The sequence below is a fragment of the Narcine bancroftii genome, chromosome 10 (genome assembly GCF_036971445.1).
Source record: "Narcine bancroftii isolate sNarBan1 chromosome 10, sNarBan1.hap1, whole genome shotgun sequence".
Lineage (NCBI taxonomy): Eukaryota > Metazoa > Chordata > Chondrichthyes > Torpediniformes > Narcinidae > Narcine > Narcine bancroftii.
Window position 1 is genome coordinate 47,661,527 of NC_091478.1, and position 15,550 is coordinate 47,677,076.

The 15,550-nt window shown below is 40.5% G+C and overlaps 1 protein-coding gene across 2 annotated transcripts in view; it reads left to right on the plus strand.

Moving 5' to 3' along the window:
* The window catches only part of tspan15 (tetraspanin 15), a 132,990-nt gene that overhangs the window by 62,396 nt on the left and 55,044 nt on the right, over nucleotides 1-15,550 (plus strand). For both annotated transcript variants that reach the window (XR_011345615.1, XM_069900865.1), the window contains exons 3-4: nucleotides 7,988-8,062; nucleotides 13,118-13,213. Coding sequence is in view for 1 of the 2 variants with exons in the window: in XM_069900865.1 (XP_069756966.1) it covers nucleotides 7,988-8,062; nucleotides 13,118-13,213 (171 nt within the window). In the remaining variant the exon portion in view is untranslated. The remainder of the gene's footprint in view (nucleotides 1-7,987; nucleotides 8,063-13,117; nucleotides 13,214-15,550) is intronic.

A 15,550-nucleotide genomic window follows, 5' to 3' on the forward strand; every position in this document is an offset into this window, starting at 1 on the left:
TTTCCAGATGATAACCTCTTTCTTTCAGATCACCACAGAGTTCCTTTTTTGTTAGGCAGCCAGTCCTCTCCTCTTGTATGGACCACAAGGGCTTTGACCAGGCTGAACTAAGAACTCAGAACCTGTCTTCAAAATGGGGTTTTTCCACAAGCTTACCAGCTTGTCAAGTTCCAGTCCCAACTGCTGTGGCTGAACTCTAGCACTGTTGAACTCAATTCTCTCTCTCTCTCTCTCTCTCTCTCTCTCTCAGAGAAAAAGCTGTTTTACTCTCTCTGCTTGCCAAAATCACATGACCCTTTTAGAACAGCAAACTGTACTCAGACAGCCTGCGGCTCCAAACCTACTCCTCCGAGTTCTTTCACCTGTTGGTTTTCAAAACAACAATCCATTAGTGAAGTCTCTTGGGGACTCTTCAAAGTTTTTGAAAAGGCACTTGGAGCTGGCCGTGTGATTCAATTATTATAAAGAAAGAAATGTCCATGTTGAACCAAAAGGAGAAAAAGATAATAGAAAGCAAGAATAACAAAATAAGAGGAAAAACCCCACTCCCGTCAAGGGACAAATAACCTGACTTATCTAGGGTCCTCGGTGCTAAGTGGAGACAGAAGGATTAAATCATTAAAGATTTACCTCGATGTACCTTGGGTATGAATTCCATATTCTTGAAAGTACATTGTATCTCTTTCTGAGATATAGGTGATCTTCGCCAGGGGAATGCAATTGTGCATTTTTGAAATAATTTTTTTTGTGTTCCCCTTTCGAACCAGAGACTCTATTTTGCTACATTGCTGTCAGGTTACTGTTGGACCTAATTTGTCCCTTAAATAAGATCTTAACTGAAGATAGCAGATAAAATATGTATTCAAAATCCATATTTATTCCTAATTTGCTCAAATGTCATAAATTGTCCCTGTTCATAACAATCCTCAATATACTTGACACCTCTCTGGGACTGTGTCCAGGATTTTATTATCAATCGTTAATGGAATTAGCATATTTTGAGCCAGGGGTGTTTTAGATGAAAGACCCCCCCCCTTATCCCCAATTTGACCATTAATTTTATTCGATATTGTAATTATATGCTTTAATAGGGGAGGGGCATCTTTAGGGCCAGATAATAATTTGAATTCCATTTATATATAAGGTTTTCTTCTATCCTCTCACCAGCCTTTTGCAACTCCAATCTTACCCAGGAAAACTTGTCTCTTCCCTCAAAGAAGGAGGTGATAAACTTCAATTGGGTAGCCCAAAATTTTTTTTTAAAAATCCGGGAGCATTAATCCTCCCAATTCATAATTCCAAGTTAATTAATCTATAGAGACTCTGGAAGGCTTACCTTTCCACAGAAACTTCCTGGTGCATATATTAAGGTTCTGAAAGAATCTCTGAGGTACAAGAACAGGCAAACTTTGGAAAAAAAATATTGTACTCTAGGCCCCATATTCATTTTAATACAGTTGACTCTTCCAAACAAAGTTATTGGGAGGGTCACCCAGTTATTAAGATCATCCTTAATTTTCTGAAGCAAATGAAGATAATCAACTAATATAAATTCTGCAAGTTGTTATCTCTTTCTTTGGCTTGGCTTCGCGGTCGAAGATTTATGGAGGGGGTAAATGTCCACGTCAGCTGCAGGCTCAATTGTGGCTGACAAGTCCGATGTGGGGCAGGCAGACACAGTTGCAGCGGTTGCAGGGGAAAATTGGTTGGTTGGGGTTGGGTGTTGGGTTTTTCCTCCTTTGTCTTTTGTCAGTGAGGTGGGCTCTGCGGTCTTCTTCAAAGGAGGTTGCTGCCCGCCGAACTGTGAGGCGCCAAGATGCATGGTTTGAGGCGATATCAGCCCACTGGCGGTGGTCAATGTGGCAGGCACTAAGAGATTTCTTTAGGCAGTCCTTGTACCTCTTCTTTGGTGCACCTCTGTCACGGTGGCCAGTGGAGAGCTCGCCATATAACACGATCTTGGGAAGGCGATGGTCCTCCATTCTGGAGACGTGACCCACCCAGCGCAGCTGGATCTTCAGCAGCGTGGACTCGATGCTGTCGGCCTCTGCAATCTCAAGTACTTCGATGTTAGGGATGAAGTCGCTCCAATGAATGTTGAGGATGGAGCGGAGACAACACTGGTGGAAGCGTTCTAGGAGCCGTAGGTGATGCTGGTAGAGGACCCATGATTCGGAGCCGAACAGAAGTGTGGGTATGACAACGGCTCTGTATATGCTTATCTTTGTGAGGTTTTTCAGTTGGTTGTTTTTCCAGACTATTTTGTGTAGTCTTCCAAAGGCGCTATTTGCCTTGGCGAGTCTGTTGTCTATCTCGTTGTCGATCCTTGCATCTGATGAAATGGTGCAGTCGAGATAGGTAAACTAGTTGACCGTTTTGAGTTTTGTGTGCCTGATAGAGATGTAGTCATGGTGGGGAGCTGGCTGATGGAGGACCTCCGTTTTCTTCAGGCTGACTTCCAGGCCAAACATTTTGGCAGTTTCCACAAAACAGGATGTCATTATTAAATATTTAATCCCGTTGAACAGCTACTTAAATTGAGAATTTCTCTTAATTTGCTCATAATTCCCACCCGTAAGTGGCATAACTTTGCTCTTGTCCCAATTGACTTTACAACCTGATATCATCCCAAAATCTTCCAATTTAGATTGCAGTTGTCCTGGGCATATGTTGGGAGAATTGGGAAAAGAGGAATTGATCATCAGAAGATCAGGACTTTTCTAGTAACAAAATTTTGAGGTTCTAGACTTATTATTTGCTCTCCCTCTTAACCTATAACCATATAACCACTTACAGAACAGGCCAGTTCGGTCCTACTAGTCCATGCCGTAACAAATCCCCACCCTCCTAGTCCCACTGACCAGCACCCGGTCCATACCCCTCCAGTCCTCTCCTCTCCATGTAACTATCCAGTCTATGCTTAAATGTAACCAATGATCCCGCCTCAACCACGTCTTCCGGAAGCTCATTCCACATCCCTACCACCCTTTGCGTAAAGAAATTTCCCCTCATGTTCCCCTTATAATTTTCCCCCTTCAATCTTAAACCATGTCCTCTAGTTTGAATCTCCCCCATTCTTAATTGAAAAAGCCTATCCACATTTACTCTGTCTGTCCCTTTTAAAATCTTAAACACCTCTATCAAGTCCCCCCTCAATCTTCAACGCTCCAGAGAAAAAAGCCCTAGTCTGCACAACCTTTCCCTGTAACTCAAACCTTGAAATACTGTCAACATTCTCGTGAACCTTCTCTGCACTCTCTCTATTTTGTTTATATCTTTCCTATAATTTGGTGACCAAAACTGTACACAGTACTCCAAATTTGGCCTCACCAATGCCTTGCACAATTTCATCATAACCTCGCTACTCTTGAATTCAATACTCCGATTTATGAAGGCCAACATTCCAAATGCCTTCTTCACCACACCATCTACCTGAGTATCATCCTTGAGGGTACTATTTACCATCACTCCTAAATCCCTTTGTTGCTCTGCACATCTCAATAGCCTACCATTTAATGCATATGACCTGTTTAGATTTGCCTTTCCAAAATATAACACCTAACACTTACCTGTATTAAATTCCATTAGCCATTTCTCAGCCCACACCTCCAGCCTTCCTAAATCACCTTTTAATCTACGGTAATCTTCCTCTCTGTCCACAACATCCAATTCATCCGCAAACTTGCTTATCCAATTCTCCACCCCTACTTCTAGATCGTTAATATATATAACAAACAATAGTGGACCCAGGACCGATCCCTGAGGAACTCCACTAGTCACCGGCCTCCAATTGGACAAACAATTTTCTACCACTACTCTCTGACACCTCCCATCCAACCATTGCTGAATCCATTTCACTACCTCGTTATTTATACCTAATGCCTCCACCTTTTTTCCTAACCTCCTGTGGGGAACTTTGTCAAAAGCTTTACTAAAGTCTAAATAGACAACATCCACAGCTTTCCCTTCATCAACCTTTTTTGTAATCCCCCTCGAAAAACTCAATCAGGTTTGTCAAGCATGATCTACCCCTGACAAAACCATGCTGATTACTCCTTATCAATCCCTGTACCTCCAAATATTTGTAAATATCATCCCTCAGAACACTTTCCATCAACTTGCCCACCACAGACGTCAGACTCACGGGGCTATAATTCCCAGGTTTACATTTGGACCCTTTCTTAAACAGCGGAACCACATGCGCAACCCTCCAATCCTTTGGCACTACCCCCATGGCCAGTGACATCCTAAATATCTCTGTTAATGGCCCCACTATCTGTCCACAAGCCTCCCTGAGAGTCCTTGGGAATATTTTGTCCGGTCCCGGAGATTTATCCACCTTTATCTTTTTCAACACAGCAATCACTACCTCCTCGGTTATCCTTATATGCTTCATGACCTCCCCACTATTTACTATTTACCTAATGTAACATTGCTTTTAAGGACTCCATTTCTTAACAATAAGAGTTAAGACAGTATTAAATAAACAAAAACACAAACAATGGTGTCTATAAATTAGCAAGCTTGAAGATTGGGACAAATTCAGATTTCAGCAATAGAGGATAAAAAAAATGAAGAGTAGGATATGATGTCATCTGGAACCATAAAAATGGACAGAAATAAATTTCTGCTTACCTTAAAGTCTGAGCCAGAAGAAATTAAATTGGAGAGTAACAAATAGCAGAGAATTATTTTGTGCTTAAGCAGTGACTGAGATACTGGAAATCTGAAATAAAATCAGAAAATGATGGAATGCTCTGCAGGCCAGGCAGCTCTTGTGGGGGTGGGGGTGGGGGGAAAGAGGAAGATGGATCAATTGGTAGATCCTTAATCAGAGCACTAATGCCAATGTTCACAAAGGAAGACGTGGAAAATCTCTCAGATATAGGGAAACACAGCAGGAATAGAATGAACAAGAAGCTGAAAGATTTGTTTTATAAATAAAAGAATAATTTTAAAGTGATTAATGGGATTGAAAGCCAACGAACCTGCTGCGCCTGCATCCCAAGATTTTGAAAGCAATGCCAATATGGGTTATCAGAATTTCATGATTTCTAAAACAGGTTCCATAGATTGGAAGATAGAAAATGGAACATCATTCTTTGAGGAAATCACAAACTATAGATGAGTTAACCTGGCAGCGGTAAGATGCTGAATATTGAAAGGCTATAGTGGATGTGGAGAAGATGATTGCAGTATTAGGAAAGGGCACAGCCTCAAAGTAAAAGGATGTCCATTCAGAACAGAAAAATGTCTTCAGCCAGAAGGTGGTGAATACGTTGCCCTGGACAAAAATGGAGACCAAGTCATTGGATATATTTAAAGCAGAGGTTGGTGGGTTCTTGATTAGTGAGGGTTTTAAAGGTTATGGGGAGAAGGCATGAGAATGGGGTGGGGAGGAAAAATATTAGCCATAATTTGAACAGTAGAGCAGACTTGATGGGCCAAATGGACGAATTCTTCTCCTTCGAATTATGGCCATCTCAGTTGGTAAAATGCTGGAATGTATTCTGAAGTAAATCCTGACAATGAAATTAAAAGTAATAATATGATTGGGTAGCATGAATTTAAGTTTGGCAAAATCTGCGATTTTGAGTTTGTAACATAGTGTTTATGAAGGGGTCTCGTGTAGCTAGGAAGGACACATGACTGTGGAAGCAAGTCTGGGTGATCATATAACTTTCATAAGACTTTTGATTAGGTGCTGAACAAGAGATTAAACAAAATAATCAGAGTACGTGGGATGAGAAAAATACAGTGAGTGTAGATTGTTTAATGGATAGAAATAGGAATAAATGGATCATTTTGGGGTGGGCGTTGTGACAAATGATTCTTGCAGGTTCAGTGCTAAGAGTACTGGCTTCCTTGTAACTTATTTCACTGATTCAGCTCAAGACACCAGGTGTAATATATCCAGGCTTACAAAAGCTACAAAACTGGGTGGCAATGTGAGTTGTGAGCAGAATGCAAAGAGGCTCCAAGAGAAGGTAAACAAACACATTGAATATAAGAGTTTATGGCAGGTGAAATATGTGATGTTATATTGGTTGGAAAAATTAAAATGTGAAATATTTTTTGAATAATGAGAGATTGAAAGACATTGGGGTTCAGAGAGGCCTGGATGTTTTTGCAGGTGAATAATTGAAAGTTAATATTCTGGTACAGCAACTAGGTGGGAACCATGCTAATCTTCAAGCAAGAGGACGTGAGCACGGTAGCAAAGATACCTTGTGCAATTTCTAGATCATGCCCAACCTACATTTCAAACCTTTTCTGCTTTTTCTTCATTGATTTGTGGGAATAGTGGGGTTGGGAATGGGGGAGGGACTGAGGGAGTCACCAGAGCCATGGCTCATGGAAATGGCCTTATGAAGAGAGTTTAAGAGGACTGAGCTTATACTCCAGAGAAACCCAAAAACTGCTGCTGCTGGCATCTTGAGCAGATAAAGAACTGCTGTGGAGGAACTCAACAGGTCAGATAGCAGTCAAGATAAAAATAAAGGATCCAGTTCTGAAATGTTGACTGACCACTTCCACCCATGGATGCTGTCTGACCTGCTGAGTTCCTCCAGCAGTTCTTTGTCTGCTTGAGCTCATGCTCTGTTCCTTTCAGAAGAAAGGCAAGTAAACTAATTGAGACGTACAAAATTCTTATGAGGCTTGACAGGAATTTACAAGTAAATGGTGTGAAAGTATGAGAATTTTATTGGCCTATTTCACAATTTGGTTCCTATCTTGGCTATTGTAGCCACCCTACACTTAGCCTAATAAGCAACTATTAACTATAAGTGAAAAGTTAACAATAAGGCAATATAATCATGTAAATCAGTGGTTCTCAACCTTTAAGTAAATCTTTAAGTAATCCCTATGCCATCAGTGCAAAGAATTGGTTAAGGTAGTATGTGGGTGGGAAGGAATGGTTGAGAACCACTGTTACTGAAATATTTTGCTTGAGAAAAATTGTCATTGGCCCATTTCCTTTGGAGTTCTGAAACCGTGCACATAACGAGTCAATGAGAGACGATTAAAACAGTGGTTTTCAAACTTTTTCTTTCCATCCACATACCACCTTAAGCAACCCCTTACTAATCAAAGAGTACCGATGGCATAGGGAATAGTTAAAGTGGTATGTGAGTGGAAAGAAAAAGGTTGAGATCCACTGATGTAAATGAAGGTTCTAGATTCCATTTATTGAGGTGTTCACAAAAATATTTTTCTTTTGATTGCACCAGAAAGGCACAAAAAGAGATGCTACTCATCCAGGCACATGATCAAGATGTGAAAGAGAGCAATGAGTGTCCGTGGATCCTGTGGCCTTCCCCCGAAGCCTCTGCCTCTATGAAGGTCTCTCCTTCTCAGCGGGAGGGCGTTCTCCAGCTCTGGGATCTGTGTTGATTCATTGCCTGTGTGGAGACCACTGCCCTCAAGGTCTGGGCTGCCGAAGGTGTGCAATGTCACCTTGAATCTGGGCTCAGTGGGTCTTCCTTGTATAAAAAAACTGCCACTATCACTGTTCTACAGTCAATTTAAATCCCCATTATTCCTGGGTCCACACCAGCAGCAATGTGGCATTACAACAGCTGCAGCACCACTGCCATATGTGCTGACTTGACCCTGACTTTTAAAAAAAAAAATTTCATGATTGCTAAAGCCATTTGTAATGTCTATCTATCCTACATAAACCATATCAAAACATGACTTATATGGCCTGGTCCTACAATGTTTCTAAAATTACTGCAATACACAAATATGCTGGGGAAACTCAGCAGGTCAGGCAGCATCCAATAGGAAATTTTTTTTAAAATCCAGACCTGATCATTGGTTGCCCTTTACTTCTGGTGGATACTGCCTGACCTGCTGAGTTTTTCCAGCACATTGGCGTATTGCATTCAACCCAATATCTGCAGACTTTCTTGTTGCATAATTTTTAGAAAGTAGCTAAACATAAAGTTCAGCAATTTTTTTTTAATCTTGTTTTTTCATGTAGTTTCTCTACACACTTGCAGTTGTGTTGATGCTTGAATTGATGGGTGGAATTGTGGCTTTGGTCTTCAGGAATCAGGTAAGAAAGCAATTAATAAATTGATCTTTATGCAAATTAGCATGTCCACTCTTCAAAGTAATTAAATGATTTTGTATTCTCTGTTGTGCTGCATTTACTGCATTGCTTCACATTGTTGATTAGTTGTAATGATCCTGCACCAAAAAAACACACACATTGGCCTTCACCGACTGAATTCAAAATTGGGTTGGTGGAAGGGCTGGGTGTGGAGCTGTTACTTTTCAGATGGGAAGCTAGTGATGTGGGACTGGGACATGTGCTGGATCCCCTGTTGTTTGTTATCTGGTAGTATTGATTTAGAGTTAACCTGGTTACTAAGTTCGCAGATGACATCAAAAACTGATAGTATTGTGGACAGCGAGGAAAGTGTATAACAGGATCTAGACCAGTTGGGGCAGCACAGTTAGCATTTACAACATCAGCGATCGGGACTGGGGATTGAATCTCACGCTGTCTGCAAGGAGTTTGTTCGTTCTCCACATGTCTGCATGAGTTTTCCCTGGCAGCACCAGTTTCCTCCCACTGTTTGAAATGTACCAGTGGTGTAGGTTAATTGGGTGTAAATTGGGCAGCACAGACTTGTGGTCCGAAATGGCCTGTTACTAATGCTGTATGTCTAAATTTTTTTTTTAAGTGGGCCAATGGAATTTAACTTGGAGCAATATGAGGTTATTGAAAAAAGAGAAGCTGGTGGGAGTCAGTGGGTCAGATGGAAACCATGCAGAGAAATGATCAGTCAACGTTTCACTGGGCACAGTTCACTCTCACCTGCCTCATCATCAGGCCCCAGAACACACAAGTGGTCTTGGACTCATTCACCTACTCACAAAATCCCCAGACACCTCCAACTCCTCCACCAATGCTCTGGATGCCACGTGTGGCTCTGCTCTCTCCCACATCCACATCTTTGCCAAGTCTCTTGGCATTCCACTTGGATCCCCCTGTTCCTCTCCTGCTAACTATTCTGCCTCACCTTCTAACCATTCCCCCCCCCCCTACCATCTCATAACCCACCTTCACATCTCCTCCAACTCCTCTTCCTTTCCTTTCTTAAAGCCTTTCCATTTGAATTGAGATTTTTATTATGTGCACTGAAATTCACAGTGAGAGGCTTTGTTATGTGTGCTATCCAGGCAATCCCACTAGTACAGTGGGCAAAATAACAAATAAATAAATGCGAGAGTAGTATAGCAGTAGTCAAATAGTGAAGGATATGAAGTAAGTACAAAAACATAGGACAGGGAATAAAGAAAAGTACAGTGCAAGGGCATCATCTTTTCCCAGTGTGAGATCTATTCAAGCGTATGAAACCATTAAAAGAAACTATCCTTGAATTGGAGGTTTGTGTCCTCAAGCTTTGGAATCTGTCGCCCAACAGCATGGGAGAAGTTAGAGTGTGACAGGGATGTGAATAGTCTTAGTAATTTAGCAGTGCTCCTGAGATAGTGGGAGTTATCAACCGAGTCGATGGAGGGGAGGATGGTTTTCATGATGGCCGACACTGCATTACCCACTTTCTGCAGTTTATCATTTTACTCCAGCCCTCTCTTCCCAAACTGCCTCAGATCTCAGCTCTAACTCTTGTTCCTTCTGATCACCCCTTCTCTGATGTGAATGGTCTATCCTCAGCGAAGGTCTTGCCTGTGCAGCTCTGCGCCCATACAACACAATGATACTGTGCTTTTCTTCTATCACCTCCATCTTCTGTGGTCACAGAAGAGACTCCTGGGTGGTGTTTTGCCTCCTGGATGCAAGGGTCAGGGATGTCTCGGAGTGGCTGCAGGACATTCTGAAAAGGGAGGGTGAACAGCCAGCTGTCGTGGTCCATATTGGTACCAATGATGTAGGAAACAAACGGGATGAGATCCTACAAGCTGAATTTATGGAGCTAGGAGATAAATTAAGGAGTAGGACCTCAAAACTAATAATCTCAGGATAATTACCTGAGCCACAAGCTAGTAGAGTAGAAATAGCAGAATAGTTAGAATGAATATGTGGCTTGAACAATGGTTCAGGAGGGAGGGTTTCAGTTTCTTGAGGCATTGGAACCAGTTCTGGGGCAGTTGGGACCAGTACAAACTGGACGGTCTACATCTGGGCAGGGTTGGGATCAATGTCCTAGGGAGACTGTTTGCTCGTGCTATTGGGGCAGGGGGATGCAGAGGTTGTGACATTCTAAAAGAACAATGAGCATAAGGGCCTTTTATCTGAATGCCCGTAGTATTAGAAACAAGGTTAGTGAACTTGAGGCACAAATCAGTACCCAGGCATATGATTTAGTGGCCTTAAAGAAACATGGTTGCAAGGTGGGCATGATTGGAAATTAAATTTTCAAAGGTATCAGATAGTATGAAAAGATAGACAGGCTGGTAAAGGTGGTGGGGTGGCGCTCTTAATCAAGGATAGTGAGAGATGATACAAGATCTAAGGAGCAGAATGTTGAGTCCATCTGGCTAGAGATAAAGATAGTAAAGGGAAAAAAAAACACTGGTGGGAATTGTCTATCGCCCTCCAAATAACAATAGCACAGTGACACAGGCAATTAACTGAGAGAGAGCTGAGGCATGTAAGAACAGAACGGCAGTTGTCGTGGGGGAATTTAACTTCCATGTAGATTGGGAAAATCAAGTTGGTTGAGAGAGTCTGGAGGATAACTTCATAGAATGGATCCTTGATAGCTTTCTTGAGCAGCATGTTAAGGAACCAAAAAGGGAGAATGCTATTTTAGATCTAGTGTTGTACAATGAGATAGGTAAAATTAACGATCTAGTAGTTAGAGACTCTCTTGGAAAAAGCGATCATAGTATGATTGAATTTCTCATACAGATGGAGGGTGCAGTAGTTAGATCTAAAACTAGTGTATTATGCTTGAACAGGGGAGACTACAGCAGGATGAGTTGAGGAACAGTGGAAGACTTTCAAAGAAATTTTTCACAGTGCTCAACAAAAATATATTCCCATTAAAAATAAGGGCAGTGAGAAAGGCAGTCAGCCTTGGTTAACTAAGGAAATAAAGGAAAGTATAAAATTAAAAACTCATATGTACAAAGTAGCCAAGAGTAGTGGGAAACTGAAAGATTGGGAAAATTTTAAAAGGCAACAAAGGACAACTAAATGGGAAACAAGGAAAGGGAAGAAGGATTATGAAGGTAAATTAGCACCAAATATAAAAATAGATAGCATAATATTTTATGAATATATAAATTGGAAGATGGTGAGCAACATCAACTGCCTTTCCTTCATAACCTTCCTGGTAATCTTGAAAGACTATAAGATTGGATTGACATGGCCTACCAAGCACAAATCAATGTCAATTATCCCTAATCATTTATGTCTACTCAAGAATATGTCCGATCTCTTAGGATATTTTCCAACAATTTAACCACTACTGATCTCAGGCTCACCAGCCTAAATTTCCTGGATTGTTAGAGCCTTTATTAAACCATGGAACAATATCGGTTATCCTCCAATCTTCTGGCACCTCACCCTGGCTGAGGATGTTTTACACGCCTCTGCTAGTGTCCCTGTGATACCTGCCTCCTAAGTAAATACAGATGCCAAAATAAAACCATTTAAGATCTCCCCATCTCTTTTAGGCAGCTGACCCCTCTAATTTTCAAGAGGGCTAATTTTATCCCTTGCTATCCTTTTGCTCTTAATATATCTGTAGATGCCCTTAGGACTTTACTACAACTTGTCTGCTAGAGCGATCTCATGCCCCTTTTAGCCCCTCCTCATTTGCTCTTTGCTGCCTATACCTGCTGCACCTCCTTCTTCTTAACCAGGGCCTCAATGTCTCTTGAAACTAAGGTTCCTTATACCTGTTGGTCTTGCCTTTAATTCCAACAGGAACATACAAACTCTCTACTCTCTAAATATAACTTTTGAAGTCTTCCTACTTACTAAGCACAACTTTGCCAGTAAATAATCTATCCCAATCCACATTTGCCAGATCCATTAAAATTGACCTTTCTCTAATTTAAAATTTCAACCTGAGGGCCAGACCTATTCCTTTCCACAATTATCTTGAAACTAATGGCATGATCATTGGAGGTTTCCCTTGCATCCACTTCCATCATCTGCCCCATTTCATTCTCTACTAGGAGATCCTGTTAGATTATGGCATAGATTGTATAGATTTTCTTTATTTGCATTTTATCAATTTCAGCAGCAAGAAAAGAGTTCAAAAGAATACTTTTGGGGAAAATTCTAGAGTCTGTTAAAGAAATTATTTTCTTTTAATAGTGCAGCTGCAAGATGTGAGAACCAAGGCCATGCTGTTCTCAAAACTTGTGCTTGACCTTTTGCTGAAGTCTGCAAAGTACAAATGATTGTAGCCGGGGGTGCAGTGCTATTTTTTTAGGTGCTGGAGCTCACCAAAAACGGTGACAAGCCTCCCAGTGAGGTGCCTGGAATGGCCCCCTGAGGTGCCAGAGCAGCGTTCCGGTGAGCTCAGGCAGCACTGCACCTCTGATCACAGGTCATGTGAATAGTTGCGAACAGGCTGTAAAATGGGAAGCTAAACCATATAAAAAGGCTTGTTCCCATCTGTGTATGGGTTTCTTGCAGAAAGTCCCAGCTGTAGGTTGCAACAGGTCTTCTTGTGTAGCAGAGCACCTATTTTGCAAAGCTAATAAAGTTGTGTTGTACTCACATTATTTGTCATACACTTATTTATATTTGATCAAAGGATTGCATTCTAATTGAGACTTTTGTATATTAATTAAAGCAAACTTTCCTGAACACATTTGACAAACTCTAACCCAAAGAGCCCTGTCTGAGCACCGCCTGACTGGCAAAGCAACCCCTTCTTTCATTCATCGCTTCCCTCTATCTAAAAATAACAGTACACTGAAACATTGAGCTGCCAGACCTGTCCCTGCTGCAACTAAATCTCACTATGGGCATAATGTCATAGCTCAATGTGTAATTGTTTTATCTCTAATACAATGTGAATTCTCAGAATCACTAAGTTATATATTTAGTCTTCATTTTTGACTGATTATCAAATCCTTCAAATTTTTAACTTGATGTTCTGATGTATTTTCTTTCTAGACATTAGACTTTATAAATAAAAACATTCGTCAAGGAATTGAACATTATTATGATGACCTGGATTTCAAGAACATCATGGATTTTGTCCAAAAAGAGGTGTGTTGGCTTTTAAAATGTTGATGGTTTGATATATGTCAAAAGGTTTATGTCCAGATGCACAAATTGTTGGTGTTGATTTCACAATATAATAAAGATAAGGACTCAATTAAATAAGAAAACCCTGTTGTGAATAATACATTTTTGCCTCAGGTTGTTTCAGGGATCGTTTTCTCATTCTAAACAGCAAAATTGTAACTATCAGTCTGAACCATCAGCATACTGCCATGTTAATTTCCAAATTCTTTCAACAATCTTTTTGAAGAAACCTTCGGGAAAGAACTTTTTGTTCTTTTCACAGGACAATAGTTTGATAATAATCTGAATGTGGGTGCTTTAATCTTTCTCTGTGGTTAGATGATCCATTCCTATCAACGATAACTGTAATGACTCTTAGTATCCTTCATATTGGCAATCGAATTGCTGTTGTGCCTTCTGTTAATCAGTGAGAACTGGTAAGAATCCCAGTCAATGGTGTTGTAACAGCACTACACTAACCACGCCACCTCTTTTTGCACTGCCTGTTCATTTTTTCTCCCCCATGTACAGCCGTAATGCAGCGGTTCAGTTATCAGAATAGTAATCCAGAGACCTGGACCAACAATCTAGGGAATTGAGTTCAAATCCCACCACATCAGCTGCGAAATCTAATTCAATTCATAATTTAGGACAAAAGAAGCAAACAAGTCTTAGTAATAATGACTAAGAAAACAACCAGATTGTCATAAGCTCTCCATGAAAGTGGAGAGTCAGTTTGGCATGATGGTGACGAAGGCATTTGGCACATTTGCCTTCATTAGGCAGGAACTCATGACCCAGTTGCGCAAGATGTTGGTGAGACCATGTACTGCCCAATACTATATGCAGTTCTGCTTGTTTAGCTACAGGAAGGATGTCAATACATGTACATTGGAAGGAGTGCAGAGGAGATACTTCGGGATGTTGCCGGGACAGGATTGCTTGAGTTATAGGGAGAGATTGAATAGTTGGGTCTTTATTGACTGGATCTTAGGAGGCTGGGGTGACCTTGTAGAGGTTTATAAAATCGTCAAGACATGAAAACTCACAGTCTGTTTCTCAGGGCAGAAGTTTATGAAGGCCAATGTGCTAAAAGCACTCTCTAAAGCCCATTCTACTTGTGACACCACTTTCAAGGAATTATGCACTTATGTTCCCATATCTCTCAGTTCTATCACACTCCGCAGTGCCCTACCATTTACTATGCAAGTCCTAGTTTGTCCTTTCAAAGTGCATCACATCAACACATCGGCATTAAATTCCACCTGACATTTTGCAGCTCATACAACCTCATAGGGAAACTATTGAAAATTTCTCAACTGATTTCAATTCCAGATTTACCCATAATGGACATTCAACTTTATCAGAATAATAAATCCAGAATATAATGTATTGAATATTAATTGCCCAAGAGTAGATTCTAAGATTGGGTAATGCCAAGCCCCCAACTTCTGTAAATGAGCTTTATTTAGCATAGCACCTTTATTCTGCCAAATATAGGGAGATGTTTTAGAATCAATAATATCAAAATATGATTTCAGGATAAAAACTGGAATGGCTTGAAATGAATACAAAAATTTAGGTTAAATCATTATCTTGATGTATTAATGTGACCTACTAGTGATAATGATAGTGGGGACCATCTAAAAAGGGATTGCCTCACATGATGAATCAGAGGAAGAAAATTTAACTTTACATCTCATTTTTTTAGGAATTTTAAACCTAGTTATTCAGGGAAAGTAATTTATTCTTGAAAGATTTCATTTATAACCAGGAAAAAAAACTAAATTGCGACAACAAAGAAAACATAGGAATGGATTTCTCAGGGTCTGAAACATATAACAACAAATCATCCGCATAAAAAGATACTTTATGAATACTATCCCCAAATAATTCCCCTTGTATCTCATTAGAATCTCGAAACACAACTGACTTCTGTGAAAAAGTATTCATTTTCTCCACTGTGTCTGAAATTTTTGGCACTCCCTTACTATTTTCTGTCTTTTTGGTTCTGGCATGTTTACTCGACTAAGGTAAATGTTTTTTTTTTAAACTGAGATAAACATTTTAAAGTCCGTCTAGTAGTTGTTCAAAATGGCAGTAACATCTAGTGTTGAAACTAAGAAGTGCATTGTACATTGTACATTTTGCTTTTAAACTTCATCTTGGGCCACTTAATGAGAACAACAGGGTGCAGTTAGCCCAGGAGCCGTGGTTTTGCCACCCGGACTTTACACTACCTTCACCTCCCACTGCCTTGGGAAGGCTGACATGTTAAAGGACTCATCCCATTCCAATCTCAGTCTCTTCTTCCACCTC